The sequence below is a fragment of the Salmo salar genome, chromosome 04 (assembly GCF_965601325.2).
Source record: "Salmo salar chromosome 04, fSalSal1, whole genome shotgun sequence".
NCBI lineage: Eukaryota > Metazoa > Chordata > Actinopteri > Salmoniformes > Salmonidae > Salmo > Salmo salar.
Window position 1 is genome coordinate 24,039,233 of NC_138294.1, and position 16,450 is coordinate 24,055,682.

A 16,450-nucleotide genomic window follows, 5' to 3' on the forward strand; every position below is an offset into this window, starting at 1 on the left:
AACCTGCTGGTCTCACAAAATAACAGAATAGTTCATAATCGATGTGAATATTTGGTACCAAATACTACCTTATTGTGTTAAGAAAATATGTTTATTTTGATATCACTGTCTATGGTCACATGACTTGCTATTGCATGACTGACACATATTGACAATTCTTTAGTACATGTTAAATCTTGCAAATAAAAAAAAGGTCTGGTAATAATATAAAAAAGACATGTCTTGGAACAGATTTGTTCATATAATATGCACATGATATTCGATATTAATTCCACATTTCAGTTTCAAATAAAGATACGTTTATCTAATAATCGCCTAACATAGTGTGTCGACCATAAAATTACAAGCCCCTTACTTTAACAACGATCTGGAGTTGAACAAAGGAAAAAAGTGTCACCTGTAAAGACAACTTTCTGCTAATCCCTTTTACATTTCCTTTATATTGTAGTGTTTGTTTTGGAGGTTTGGGGGGTTGTTGGTCTCACATTATTACAATTAGAATGAATTCCCATTGATGTCTGTGTCAGCAATATCTATTGTAGATTTTATAACCATGTGCATCCAGTCTACTGATTCTAATTCTATGCCTCACACCCCTCCTCCTCCATCTCCACAGACTGACTGCTGGTGCGTCTTGAGGTTGCATATCCAGGCGAAGCGCTTCCCACAGTTGCTACAGGCAAAGGGTTTCTCCCCCGTATGGACCCTCTGGTGCTTCTTCAGGTTGCCAGCCTCTGAGAACATCTTCCCACAGGTGGCACACCTGAACGGCTTCTCCCCTGTGTGTACCCTCTGGTGAGCCTCCAGGTTGGACTGACCGGTGAAGGCCTTACCGCAGGCTCGGCACACGTAGCTCTTTCTCCTCCCGGCCGCATCACAGTGCTGCTGGGCCAGCTGGGCTGCCTGCTGCCCAGCCAGGGTCACCTCGATGTGGGCAAAGCCTTTGGTCGTGGCCCCTCTCCCTGGCGGTAGACCTACCAGGGAGTGAAGGGATTGGGAAGACATACCGGTACTAGTAGTGTTGGTGGTGGAGGTAGTTGGGTTTTCTGGGTGAGTCTGTTGTAGCTGCTGTGCTCTGAGGCGTCGTTGAAGCTGCCGCTGATGTGCTTGTTGAGACGCTCTCAAAATGGCTGCCCTGCTCCATGTGGGATGCCCCTGGATGCCCCCACCCACACCCAGAGTGGCTGCTTGAACTCCCTGATGCCCAGAGAAAGGCACACCCTCCCCTGTGGGCCTGACAGTCGCTGAGGGGAGCTGGGGCTGAGGCTCTGGGTCGACTATGAGGCAGTCTGGGTCAGTGTCTGTAGTGTTGTCTGTGTAGGAGCACGAGGGGCCACCGGAGGGCGATGTTGATGCCGATGTGTCTGGGGCCCAGCGCGTGAAGAAGGTCTCCAGCTCAAACAATGAGTACTCAGAGCCTAGCGTGTTGGCTGCTCTCTGCTTGCTGAGCTGCTGTGTGGTCTGGGTTGGAGTTGTGTTGTCTGGCGCTCCCTTGGGCATATTGGCTTTATTACCTTGGCTCACTGCGGGACTGGTGGTTCCAATACATTTTTGTGAGGCAGGGGCGGGAAGTGTGGGTCTGGAGGACTCCCCAGTACCTGGATAAGGATCATAGAAAAGGTGCATGTTTATTTGAAATACTAGTTCAGACGCTCATTCTGAGTTTAAAGACATGGTAAAGGATGATAAGCTAGAGAGGCCTTTTACATGTACATTTGAGGAATGGTTTCCCAAACTCAGTCCTGCCACCCGGATGCACGTTCTGGTTTTTGCCCTTGATTCAAATAACCAACTCATCATCAAGCTTTGACTATTTGAAACAGCTGTGTAGTGCTAGGGCAAAAACCAAAACGTGCACCCAAGGGAGGACCCCAGGACCCTGATTTAGCAGACACTCTTATCCAAGGCGACTTACAGGTAGTGCATTCAACTTAACAGGGGTCTGAATTGGCCTCGTTTCCCTCATTAAGAAGGGAGTAGCTCAGTGACACTGTCTGGTGGGCGCTGACACGGTTGTCATGCATTCCTGGTTTATTTTCATTCTCCACTTACACTCTGCTGTCAGGTCAGGTCCTCCTGTTGCTGTGATACTTCCCAGGTTCTGTCCCAGTCTTAGTGTTGATGGAGTTGATTCAGGAGCTGCAGGCTAGGAAGAAGAGAGGAGAAAGAGCCTATGAGATTAACTAAACACTAGATAGATAGCGATCAGCCCAACGCATCACCGAGGGCACACTGCCCTCCAGGACATCTACAGCACACTGTGTCACAGGAAGGCCAAGAAGATCATCAAGGACATCAGCCACCCGAGCCACGGCCTGTTCACCCCACTACCATCTAGAAGGCGGAGACAGTACAGGTGCATCAAAGCTGCGACCGAGAGACTAAAAAACAGCTTCTACAGTGCCTTGCAAAAGTATTCCTCCCCCTTGACGTTTTTCCTATTTTTTTGCATTACAACCTGTAATTTGCATTACAACCTATAACCTTCAGAAGTCACATAATTAGTTAAAGAAAGTCTACCTGTGTGCAATCTAAGTGTCACATTATCTTTTACATGATCTCAGTATATATACACCTGTTCTGAAAGACCCCAGAGTCTGCAACACCACTAAGCAAGGGGCACCACCAAGCAAGTGGCACCATGAAGACCAAGGAGCTCTCCAAACAGGTCAGGGACAAAGTTGTAGAGAAGTACAGATCAGGGTTGGGTTATAAAAAAATATCCGAAACTTTGAACATCCCACGGAGCACCCTTAAATCCATTTTTTTATTTTATTTAAAGAATATGACACCACAACAAACCTGCCAAGAGAGGGCCGCCCACAAAAACTCACAAACCAGGCAAGGAGGGTATTAATCAGAGAGGCAACAAAGAGACCAAAGATAACCCTGAAGGAGCTGCAAAGCACCACAGCAGAGATTGGAGTATCTGTCTTTAAGCCATACACTCCACAGAGTTGGGCTTTACGGAAGAGTGGGCAGAAAAAAAGCCATTGCTTAAAGAAAAATAAGCAAACCCGTTTGGTGTTTGCCAAAAGGCATGTGGGAGACTCCCCAAACATATGGAAGAAGGTACTCTGGTCAGTTCAGACAAAAATTGAGTTTCTTGTCTGGCGCAAACCCAACACCTCTCATCACACCGGGAACACCATCCCCACAGTGAAGCATGGTGGTGGCAGCATCGTGCTGTGGGAATGTTTTTCATCGGTAGGGACTGGGAAACTGGTCAGAATTGAAGGAATGATGGATGGCATTAAATACAGGGAAATTCTTGAGGGGAAACCTGTTTCAGTCTTCCAGAGATTTGAGACTGGGACAGAGGTTCACCTTCCAGCAGGACAATGACCCTAAGCATACTGCTAAAGCAACACTCAAGTGGTTTAAGGGGAAACAATTAAATGTCTTGGAATGGCCTAGTCAAAGCCCAGACCTCAATCCAATTGAGAATCTGTGGTATGACTTAAAGATTGCTGTACACCAGCGGAACCCATCCAACTTGAAGGAGCTGGAGAAGTTTTGCCTTGAAGAATGGGCTAAAATCCCAGTGGCTAGATGTGCCAAGCTTTTAGAGACATACCCCAAGAGACTTGCAGCTGTAATTGCTGCAAAAGGTGGCTCTACAAAGTATTGACTTTGTGGGGGTGAATAGTTATGCACGCTCAAGTTTTCAGTTTTTTGGTCTTATTTCTTGTTTGTTTCACAATAAAAAACATTTTGCATCTTCAAAGTGGTAGGCATGTCGTGTAAATCAAATGATACAAACCCCCCCAAAATGTATTTTAATTCCAGGTTGTAAGGCAACAAAATAGGAAAAATGCCAAGGGGGGAATACTTTCGCAAGCCACTGTATCTCCAGGCCATCAGACTGTTAAATAGTCACCACTAACCGGCCTTCACCCAGTACCCTGCCCTGAACCTTAGTCACTGTAACTAGCCGGCTACTACCCAGTACAATACCCTACACCTTAGAGACTGCTGCCCTATGTACATAGTCATTGAACACTGGTCACTTCAATAATGTTTACATACTGTTTTACCCACTTCATATGTATATACTGTGTTCTAGTCAAGGCTCATCCTATATAACTACTGCTGTACAGACCTTTTCTATTAATATACTGTCCATAATGTCTATACACACTATCATATACATATATATTCCGGACTGACATTGCTCGTTCTAATATTTCTATATTTCTTAAACCCTTTCTTTTTCTTTTGGGGAATTTTACGTGATTTGTTTTGTATTGTTAGGTATTAGTATACTGTTGGAGCTAGCAACATAAGCATTTCGCTAAACCCGCGATAACATCTGCTAAATATGTGGTCCCGTGTGGCTCAGTTGGTAGAGCATGGTGTTTGCATCGCCAGGGTTGTGGGTTCGATTCCCACGGGGGACCAGTACGGGGAAAAAATAAAATAAATAAATGTATGAAATGTATGCAGTCACTACTGTAAGTCGCTCTGGATAAGAGCGTCTGCTAAATGACTAAAATGTAAATGTGTACACGACCACTAAAATTGGATTTGATTTAGACGTGTTACTGTAATATTCTGTTGCACCCCCTTTTGCCTTCAGAACAACCTCAATTCTGGGCAGGCCACTGCAGTAAGCTGAATTCACTGTCATGTTCGTGGAACCATTCCTGGACAATCTTAGCCCTGTGGCAATTCGCAGATGGAGGAATTGCTGCCATGAACGGATGCGCCTGATTGGTAAAGATGTTCAGATTTCCATTCCTGTGGCATTCACCCTCTGAATTGAACACATACACAATCCATGTTTCAATTGTCTTAAGGCTTAAAAATAATTATTTAACCTGTCTCCTCCCCTTCAGCTACACTGATGGAAGTGGATTTGACAGGTGTCAACAATAAGAGATCATAGCCTTCACCTGGTCAGTCTGTCATGGAAAGAGCAGGTGTTCCTAATTTGTTGTATACTCAGTGTACTGTAAATCAAACATATATTTAGGAAAGTCTAATTCACCGTTTTCACTTCCGTGGCAATAAATAATAATTCATTAAAATTAGTACATTTGTTAAAGACATGCTGCGGTACTGGTGAGTATATAGTAAGTCTTTTTTTAAACCTTCCGCTTTGGGCTGGATGTGTCAATGTGTAGTTCATATATGCATAATCTATGAGCAGAATTACTGTTTTACCTCAATTATCCACAAAATCCCTAGTTTGAAAGCGGCTGTTTTCTGGAAGCTGTGGGGTGCCATTTTTCCTACATTTACGTGGGCCAGCCCCCTAGAAATTCGAAATTCAACCAATAAGCTTCAGCCCCTCGCCATTTGAGTGACAGCTAGCGAGACGCACACAAAGTAAAGCGAGAGAGAGCAATGACGTGGTGCACACATCTGCACATTTGTGATTAAGAACGCAATTTTCCCGGGACCACTTTTGGCTCGTGGGTGCTACTTTCAGAACTACTGGCTAAAAAGTATTCAAAAGTACCGGAGAATGTCTTTAAGTGATAATTATTTGATTTCCATTTTAGGCATATATTGTGGATGTGATGAATGCTCTTTAAGATATTGATATTGTGTCACAGTTGAGGAAATTGAATGTCCTGTGATGGAGTAATGTAATGTTAATAACCACATTGATTCATTCATCGTTTTTGCAAAGAAACACTTTAATCTTCTTTTAACATTACAAGATAAGGACATCGATCAAAGTTTCACAGAATTGTGACACAATAGACTTATCCCTACAAGCGTAGAGCATTTTGGACAAAAAAAATAAAAAAAATAGTACCATCACCTAACAAGATATTTACACGTTTACTGCTAACAAATATGATTACTTCAACCTATTTACTGTTTTTTTGGTGTATGTTGAACCTCTACCTTGGTGTTACAAGGGGAATCAAACATGTACTATTCTCACCACATATTATAATTTTCATACAGCTTTATGAGTAGAAAACAAATAAAGTTGAAGACGGAAGTTTACATACACCTTAGCCAAATACATTTAAAATCAGTTTTCACAATTCCTGACATTTAATCCTAGTAAAATGTCCCTGTCTTAGGTCAGTTAGGATCACCACTCTATTTAAGAATGTGAAATGTCAGAATAATAGTTGAGAGAATAATTTATTTCAGATTTGATTTCTTCATCACATTCCCAGTGGGTGAGAAGTTTACATACAATCAATTAGTATTTGGTAGCATTGCCTTTAAATTGTTTAACTTGGGTCTAACATTTTGGGTAGCCTTCCACAAGCTTCCCACAATAAGTTGGGTGAATTTTGGCCCATTCCTCCTGACAGAGCTGGTGTAACTGAGTCAGGTTTGTAGGCCTCCTTGCTCGCACACGCTTTTTCAGTTCTGTCCACAAATTTTCTATAGGATTGAGGTTCAGGGCTTTGTGATGGCCACTCCAATGCCTTGACTTTGTTGTCCTTAAGCCATTTTGCCACAACTTTGGAAGTATGCTTGGGGTCATTGTCCATTTGGAAGACCCATTTGCGACCAAGCTTTAACTTCCTGACTGATGTCTTGAGATGTTGCTTCAATACCTCCACATAATTTTCCTGCCTCATGATGCCATCTATTTTGTGAAGTGCACCAGTTCCTCCTGCAGCAAAGCACCCCCACAATATGCTGCCACCCCCGCGTTTCACGGTTGGGATGGTGTTCTTCGGCTTGCACGCTTCCCCCTTTTTCCTCCAAACATAACGATGGTCATTATGGTCAAACAGTTCTATTTTTGTTTCATCAGACCAGAGGACATTTCTCCAAAAAGTAAGATCTTTGTCCCCATGTGCAATTGCAAACCGTAGTCTGGCTTTTTTATGGCTGTTCTGGAGCAGTGGCTTCTTCCTTGCTGAGCGGCCTTTCAGATTATGTCGATATAGGACTCGTTTTACTGTGGCTATAGATAGTTTTGTGACCGTTTCCTCCAGCATCTTCACAAGGTCCTTTGCTGTTGTTCTGGGATTGATTTGCACTTTTCGCACGAAAGTACGTTCATCTCTAGGAGACAGATCGCGTTTCCTTCCTGAGCGGTATGACGGCTGCATGGTCCCATGGTGTTTATACTTGCGTACTATTGCTTGTACAGATGAACATGGTACCTTCAGGCGTTTGGAAATTGCTCCCAAGGATGAACCAGACTTGTGGAGGTCTACAATGTTTTTTTCTGAGGTCTTGGCTGATTTCTTGTAATTCTCCCATGATGTCAAGCAAAGAGGCACTGAGTTTGAAGGTAGGCCTTGAAATACATCCACAGGCACACCTCCAATTGACTCAAATGATGTCAATTAGCCTATCAGAAGCTTCTAAAGCCACAACATAATTTTCTGGAGTTTTCCAAGCTGTTTAAAGGCACAGTCAACTTAGTGTATGTAAACTTCTGACCCAATGGAATTGTGATACAGTGAATTATAAGTGAAATAATCTGTCTGTAAACAATTGTTGTGAAAATTACTTGTGTCATGCACAAAGTAGATGTCCTAACCGACTTGCCAAAACTATAGTTTGTTAACAAGAAATTTGTGGAGTGGTTGAAAAATGAGTTTTAATGGCTCCAACCTAAGTGTACGTAAACTTTCGACTTCAACTGTAAATATGCTTATTACCATCACCAGCTATCGGACTCCCAGAAAAAATAATCGAATTACTAAAAGGACTGTCTTGATCAGATAAGAAAGAAAAGACAAAGACAAAATTACCCTGACTACACTAATCTCGGACACCCAGAATTAAAATATTGCGTAATTGCTTCAGACGCTCGAGCATCTGTCCACGAGAAATTTCACTAACAACCCTTCCCTAAGCCCCTTTACTAATACTAAGTGTCTATATTAACGGCCAAAAGTTATTCCTGATCATGTGACCTGACCAGAGGAAAAACTCTGGGTCCTATTTTTATCCTATAACTATGAGTTGTTTCTGGTCAGGTCATGTGATTAGGGACAACTCCTGGCCCTAGTTAAAATCTATAACCATCTGAGTTTTCAAGAAAAAATAACCTGGTCCTCCTCATATTGAAATAGATGGTTGATATAATATCCCGGTTCCATCTAGTACTAGTATTGATGAGGATGGTGTTGTAGTAAAGGTTATTTTTTCTCTCTCCCCTGTAGTACTACTGCTGAGGATGATGTCGTAGTACTACTGCTGAGGATGATGTCGTTTCTGGTGTTTCTTTAGGTTGCTAGGGTCGGCAAAGCGTTCCCCACAGAGCGGGCAGGCGTACGGCCTCTCCCCCGTGTGAACGTTCTTGTGGATCTTAAGGTTCCAGTACTGAGAGAAGTGCTTCCCGCACACCATGCACCCAAACGGCCTCTCGCCTGTGTGGGTTCTAAGGTGCGGTTCTAGATTCGCCGGGGAGGAGAACCCTTTACCGCAGAACTTGCAGAGGTATGCCTTCTTCCTTACCACTTTCTTCCTACCGCATTTGTAAGTCTCCTGACCTCCCTGTGCCTCGTCTGACCCCCCCAATCCGACATCATAACCAGCCATCTCTGACCCCTCTCTAGAACCCATAGAACCTGAGAAGCTTCCGGAGCTTTCTACAGTGAAACCCCTGTGCTGACCCATCTCAGAGCCAGCAGGCCCCATCCTCCCTCCCATGATCAGCATGCCTGGGCCTGCTGGGTAGGACAGGTTGAGGGAGGACGGCCCTGGGACGCTAGCGTCACCAGAACCACCACTGACCCCATTCGTCCACAGCGGAAGGGGGTGGTTCTCGTACGACACACGGCCATAGCTGACCTCCGTGGTGTGGTGCCTGGTCGTCCCGGGGTGTTGGTGGGTGTGGTCTGGGGGTGAGTTGTGGTGGGTGGCCTCCAGGGGTAATGCTCCTCCTCTGTAGTCGTCTCTGCTGGACTCCTCTGGCCCTTGAGAAGAGAACACAGCGTCACAATCACACCACCGGCTGTTGTTGAAATCAATGGGAGGTCTCACGATGGCGCTAAACTTGGGGAATGTCAATGCCATGGTAACATGTTTTCAAAGCTTGATGCTCTGGAACAGGCAGGGGTGGAGGCAACAGCGTAGAGTCTTTACATGGGATCTAACTAGCCTTGTGTCATTGGTCTAACCGCTTGATTACCAAGCCCTGCTGTTAGCACCACTACCCACTATCACCACACACACACACACACACACACACACAGCCCTCCACCCCTGTAATCTCCACTCACCCTCCTGGATGCTGAGTCCTCCACCCCGTGGGTCCAGATCCTCCACCTTGATCAGAAGGATGTCAGGGTCTCTGTCCTCCACCGCTGCAGCCTGGAAATACAGGGACGGACCAGGAATTAGATATCACAATTACTATTATGCAATGAATCATATTCCTTTCTAAATCACACACTATAACTGTGTGACTGGATTGTGTACATCTTACATGTATGCAACAAGTATTTTATGTAGCTATAGATGTTTGATATGCATGTTGTTGCATCATTTGATTAGTGAATGGATGTCTGTTACTCAGAACCTCTTAATATTGGACCTCTCCAATTAAATAGTGGTTATAGTGACTTTATGGGTTTGAGTGATTTGATATCATTTAACAAATATTAAGTGACATTAACAATTTATTGGAAGATTAACAAACGTGTCTTGCTCAATAAGGATTAAACAAATATTAACTATTTATGAGTGTTCTTGCAGGTGGTGGGAGATATTTCTGTGTCACACTTTCAAGCAGCTCCAGTACAGCTTTTCTTATTGGTGAATCGTTTGAATGCCTTCAGCTTTCCTTTGTCCGCCATATAAACCACGATTGCCTATTCATTTCAATAATGACAGAAACCTCAGTGTAAGGAATGTATTTTATTCATAATAGTTCCATATGTAGAAAAAAATAAAAAAAGAGACATTGTAATACATGTTGACTCTTTAGGGGAAAGATTGTTAAAGTAAAACTGCCACTCATTCATAAACTAGCATTAAATAACTTTTTTACAAAGTGAATTTGTCCAATGTCAAATATCCCCTTTAGCATTAGATATACAGTACAATTTTAAATATGTACACAGAGCTAAACAGTATCATCCACTCCAGATTTACTCTTTAAGGTTGACATTTACCATGAATACCTTATCGGTATCTTATTATGGGTCAGATATTCACCCTTCCTTAGTCCACTGATATGAAATGTCTTATGTACATAATCCAAACCACCCATCATACCCAGGAACATTTCCACGCGTACCCATCTATCCATATGAGTTCATGATGACTGACCCTAGAGCAATGTAACGTTTGTTAGTTTGTCAAATTATTCATAAGGTTGAATCCTCCTGGCTAGAAACACTTAGGCTGGTTTCTAAAACACAGCGGAAACTGGATTAGCTTAATGAGTAAGAAAAACTAAATGAGTAAGTTAGGGCCCCCTCCCCACCCTAGGTGAAGCTCATTTATATTCATATTTATTAGGATCTCCACTAGCTGCTGCCCAGGGGGCGCCAAACAGGATTAAAACAATTAAAATCACAAAATATAAAAACAATACAACACATCTACAATATTACAATGCATGTCTGAGTAGAGTGCGTGTGTTAGCATATGCGCTCGTCTCTTCACAGTCCGCGTTGTGCCATAAAGTGTGGTTTAATCTGTTTTATTTATTTGATTCAGATTTTACTGCTCGCTTGAGTTACTTGATGTGTTGATAAGTTCCATCTATGTAGTACTGAGCATTTCCCAGAGTGTGTTCTGGACTTGGGGACTGTGAAGAGACCCCTGGTGGCATGTCTTTTGGGGTATGTATGTGTGTCTGTGCTGTGTTAGCTGTCTAAACGGACAGTTTGGTGCTTTCAACATGTCAATACCGCTCACAAAGACAAGTAGTGATGCAGTCAATCTCTCTACTTTGAGCCAGGAGACATTGACATGCATGTTTTTGATATTAGCCCTCAGTGTACATTTAAGGGCCAGCCGTGCTGCTCTGTTCTGGGCCAACCGTAATTTGCCTATGTTCTTCTTTGTGGCACTTGACCATATGAGTGGGCAGTAGTGCAGGTGGGATGAAACTAGGGCTCATGTCCGGGGGATATACATCTGGATGGTTCCTCTCGTGGTGCGTCTTGAGGTTGCGTATCCAGGCGAATCCTTTCCCACAGAGCTCACAGTGGAAGGGTTTCTCCCCTGTATGGACCCTCTGGTGCTTCTTCAGGTTGCCAGCCTCGGAGAACATCTTCCCACAGGTGTTGCATCTGAACGGCCTCTCCCCTGTGTGGGTCCTCAGGTGGATCTCTACTTTCTTGGGCCGGTTGAATGCCTTGCCGCAGAAGTTGCAGATGAAGAGTTTCTCCCGGGCACTGGTCCTGTGGGGGACCTTGCCGTCCCTCGTCAGGGGGAAGCCAGTGTTGCCGCCGCCAGTGTTTCTGCCCCCGCCGCCGTGTGCCCACCCGTTCGCGTCAGAAGTCGACGGCATCGCAATGTCACTGATGGAGCGAGACTGTGACGGGGCGGCCATGTTGCCATGGTTACCCTGGAACCTGCCTCCTCCGCCAAACATTGCAGACATTCCACTGTCGCGGCCCCACTTCTCCAGAGGTGCCTTCCCTTCCTCCTCCTCCGAGTCAATGTTCAGAACCTCCTCTCGGTTCCCCGGGAGATGTCGGTGGATGGTGACCGAAGCAGGAAGTGGACGGCGGTGCCCGGACTGAAACGACGCGGCGGCCTCAGCGACTGTGCTGTAAGAACAAGATGGCTGCCCGGCTGTCTCTGCCTGATTGCTCTCATTAAAGAACGAGACCAGTGGCCCCAGACCGTCCCCTCTGTCGTCATCAGCACTGTACATATCAAGCTCAGCAGGGTGGGGTTGGTGCAGCAGTCCTGCGTGTTGGGTTTCACTGTCAGACTTAAGGAGAGGTGCCGAGCCACTGACCTCCACACGGTGCCTGTTCCTGGGGCCCTGCTGCTGCTGCTCGGGGTGCTGAGGCTGGCTGACCTGCTCTGGGCCATGGGCTGAAGCGGGTGGATGGGATGTGGTGTCCCCAGGGCCGGTTCTACCGCTGCCTCCACGAGGTCCACACTCCACCAGTCCTGGAAGAGAGAGGAAGGGAATGAGAGCAGGTTAATGGTCAACTCAAGTTAAAGGTATGGCCAGGTTGAGTAGTGTGAGAATGGAGTCTTGATGTTGATCAAATGCATGGGTTGAGTAATTACAGTATCTGCAACACAGCAACCAAAGTTGAGATGGACTAACACACTCACCATCCTCTCCGATCAGTGGTACGTCGTCTGCCTCCGCGTCTCCAAGGGGATCCTCCATCCTCTCCTCTTTGACCAGCAGAGACTCAGGCTCCACAAGCTGCAGATCTGGTGACTGGAAGACAGAAAAGTCAGGAATTAACCGCATAAATATACACCACAACATGGTTGATAATGACCTACTGGTGACTGATGCTGCCAAGTGCTCAAAATGGGCCATTGTGTACTGTAGGACTATGGTATAATGGAATATAACAGTTAGCTACCAAGTATTTTTGTTTTCTTGAACTGTGTAAGACATTGACAACCAGTATTATAGGATAGGTTTCTTGAACTTACCTTGTCTCGGATGGGGTTGGGATGCATCTGGGAACTGTTGTGATCATTATTGGCTCCAGGGCCTCCTGACCACATCCCCATGGGATCTAGTTGTATGTCGTAGACACCACCTACGATAAAACATTTTAAAAAACGTACTTGTAAAAAAAAAATCCAGGTTGACTCAAGGTCACATTGGCCTAGATGAGCTTTGTCAGATTTTATGACCAAAACAAAGGTGGGTCTCAATGACTGTATACAGTGAGTGTACAAAACATTAGGAATATGCTCTTTCCATGACTGACCAGGTGAATCCAGGTGAAAGCTATGATCCCTAATTGATGTCACCTGTTAAATCCATTCCAATCTGTGCAGATGAAGGTAAGGAGACAAGTTAAAGAAGGATTTTTGTAAGCCTTCAGACAATTCAGACATGGATTGTGTATATGTGGCATTCAGAGGATGAATGGGCAAGACAAAATATTGAAGTGCCTTTAACGGGGTATGGTAGTAGGTGCCAGGCGCAACGGTTTGAGTGTGTCAAGAACTGCAACGCTGCTGGGTTTTTCCACGCTCAACAGTTTCCCGTGTGTATCAAGAATGGTCCACTACCCAAAGGACATCCAGCCAACGGCATGCAAGTGGTCAAAAACGGATCATTGATGAAAGAGGACAAAGGAGGCTGACACAAATTGTGCAGAGAAACAGACGGGCTACAGTTAGTCAACTGACACTCCAGTACAACATCAGTGCCCAAAGACCCATAAGAATGCACAACTTGTTGGTCCGCGACACGAATGGGGTATGGCAACTGACGACCTTATAGAGTTCCACTTCTCTCAGCAAAATACAAGAAACTGTGGTTGCAGTGGGCTAAGGAACGAAAACACTGGACACTGGAGAAGTGGAAAAACATTGCCTGGTCTGATGAATCCCTGGTTCCTGCTGTTTTACACTGATGAGAGGACTAGCTTACGGAGAAAACCACGAGTACATGCATCCATCATACCGCGTGTCAACATTGCAGACTGGTGGTGGTGTGATGGTGTGTTTTCATGGCACACATTTAGGCACTTGATAAAAGTGGAGCAACGTTTGAATGCCACAGGATATCTGAACATCATTGCCAATCAGGTGCATCCCTTCATTGCAGCAGTGTATCCATCTGTGAATAGATTTTTTTCCAGCAGGATAATGCCACAAGGCTAAGATTGTCCAGGAATGGTTCCACGAACATGACAGTGAATTCAGCTTCCTGTTTTGTACACTCAGTGTAGGTGGACCCAATGACTCTATATGTAGCCCCAATGGGGGGAAAAAATGTCAATATCACACAAGTTGATGGATTTCCAGTAGGGCTGGGAAGTAAAATGTAAAAAAATGTTGATTAACTTCTATAATGCTATTTTTATGTTTTATTTGTTACATGAAATAATTCACTAACGACTCCAAAAAAATATGGCAATCAGCAGTTTTCTAACTGGCGATAAAAAATAGATAAATGAAAACTGCTAGCTAACTAACTTTCTAGCACAAGTCAACAACTACGGGTGGACAAGGGTTTTGTCTAGAAGGGATACAGCTTGTCAACATTTTTAGGAGAACTTACCCAGCAGGTTAGGAGAATTAGGTTAAGGTTAGGAAAAGAAAAGAGTACAGCCAGGGGTCTCCAACCTTTTTCAGCATGAGCTACTTTCAAATAGGCACATTCTTCACTTCTCTACCCTGCAACCCCGGATCCTTCGTGTACAAATTATGTGTTTTCTGTCAATATACCATGTAAAATAATGGTTATTATAAACTGGGCGGTTCAAACCCTGAATGCTGATTGGCTGAAGGCTGTGGTATATCAGACCGTATTCCACGGGTAAGACAAAACATTTATTATTACTCTTCTAATAACGTTGGTAACCAGTTTATAATAGCAATAAGACACGTCAGGGTTTTGTGGTATATGACCAATATGCCACGGCTAAGGGCGGTGTCCAGGCACTCTGCGTTGTGTCATGCAGAGCATAGCCCTTATCTGTGGTATATTGGCCATATACCGCAGACCCTCAGTTGTTTATTTACGCAATAAGGCCCAAGAAACTATCTTTTGTATTTTCCAGAATTCAGTTATTTTTTTCCCGGTTTGATTCTCTCTTTTTTAATACTCTCAATATTATTATTCATAGATAAACAACGAAAATTGATGTTCTGAGTCCATGTCAATGCTTAAATCCCATCAGAAGACATTTTGAGGTCTGGAAAAAAATCAAACACGTTTTGATTTGAGTACACGAAATTACTTTTCTTTTTACAAAATAGAAGTATTCTAAGACAAGAAACGTTCGTGGGTAAATTATACAGTTATAAGTTAGTGCAGGAAATTAATTGATTAAAATGCTGGAAATTAATGCAGGAAATTAACAAATAACTATGCAAATGGAAACAATTGGTTGAGTACCAGAGTTTGAGGCTAAAAAATAGGACTTTGATTCCTATGTAATGTTCTACAAAAAGGACTACTTTACTGTCAGTTGTCCTCCTATTACTTTGGGCTAAAGTTTGATTTACGAGTATAAAGCAATAAGAATGGAGAAAGTATATTTAGAACTTTTATTATTCAGAACCGTCAAATATCGTCATACCGTCAAAATATTATTTTTTATGTATTATGATATTTTGGCCATGTCACCCAGACCTATTCTCCAGTGGTGTTTATTTACTTTATCAGCAGGGTAATCAAATAAACTAGTATCAGATATGGTATGGCATTACAATCTTCTTACCAGTTGATGAAGACGACCCTCTGAATTTCTCATTGGTGTTGATATGAACTCTGCTGTTGGGACGGCTGTTCATTGCGCTTTCCCGTAGCCTTCGTTCGGCGTAACCACGGGCCATCTTCAACTCGAGAAGATTCAGCTTTCGCTTCAAACCTTTGTTCTCCCTTTGGCATTGTGACATTTGCAAACTTACAACCGCATAATCGTCGTCTACCAGTTTGCAGATTTCTGCCACGGCTGCATTGGCCAATACCTCCATAATGGAAGCTAGCTGTGTCTGGAACGCAAGGCGACTCGACATTTTTGGACGACTGGCTCGCGAGCACTAAAGGTCGATAAATACAGTCTCATGCGATGTATATTGGATATATTGAATCACGTTCACTTCAAATATCGACAACGACGAAGTGATTAAACATAAATATTGGCCTAAAAGCAGTAGTTTGCTAGCTCTGTAGCTGCAGTTTCTTCTTCTGTGCTACCAGCCGTTCGTCAGCAACACAAACAAATTATTTCCGGGTCACGGAATTTAGGAAACGTTCCAAATAAAAGTTCCTCGCGTAATAGTAGCGAAGTGTCATTAACCTGTATTTATTCATGACATATGAAACATGAGTCATATTTTTTATATATTTAAGTGACATTTGCATTAAATGTGGGTTTTAAAAGATGTTCCAAGGTCAAATAAACCCCCCATACAATACATTGTATATGAAAAACATATTGGTATATAGAGAGAACTATTCAAGGTGCCGATGTAAAAGTGGGGTTGCGATTACTCACTAGTGTCTGTAGAATATACACTGCTCAAAAAAATAAAGGGAACACATAAACAACACAATGTAACTCCAAGTCAATCACACTTCTGTGAAATCAAACTGTCCACTTAGGAAGCAACACTGATTGACAATAAATTTCACATGCTGTTGTGCAAATGAAATAGACAACAGGTGGAAATTATAGGCAATTAGCAAGACACCCCCAATAAAGGAGTGGTTCTGCAGGTGGGTGTAATATTCATATGTGAATACATACTGAATTATAATTGGATGCATTTTACCGCCGTATCATACTGTGCGGTGATTGGTTAAGACCACCCAGACGGTTAGGTCATGGGCAGTTGATCGTGGTTGGAGATAGGCTAACATGTAGTTGTAGCTAGTTAATAAAGA

The 16,450-nt window shown here is 43.6% G+C and overlaps 1 protein-coding gene across 1 annotated transcript; it reads right to left on the reverse strand.

Moving 5' to 3' along the window:
- Window positions 1-63: 63 nt before the first annotated feature.
- LOC106602402 (uncharacterized) lies at window positions 64-15,802 on the reverse strand. The gene is made up of 8 exons (XM_014195013.3): window positions 15,282-15,802; window positions 12,529-12,638; window positions 12,193-12,304; window positions 11,864-12,021; window positions 9,165-9,255; window positions 8,734-8,858; window positions 2,053-2,146; window positions 64-1,598 (listed from the first exon to the last, which is right to left on the reverse strand). Exons 1-8 carry the CDS (start codon window positions 15,577-15,579, stop codon window positions 589-591), a joined length of 1,998 nt encoding a protein of 665 aa, XP_014050488.3. The 5' UTR covers window positions 15,580-15,802; the 3' UTR covers window positions 64-588.
- Window positions 15,803-16,450: the final 648 nt, after the last annotated feature.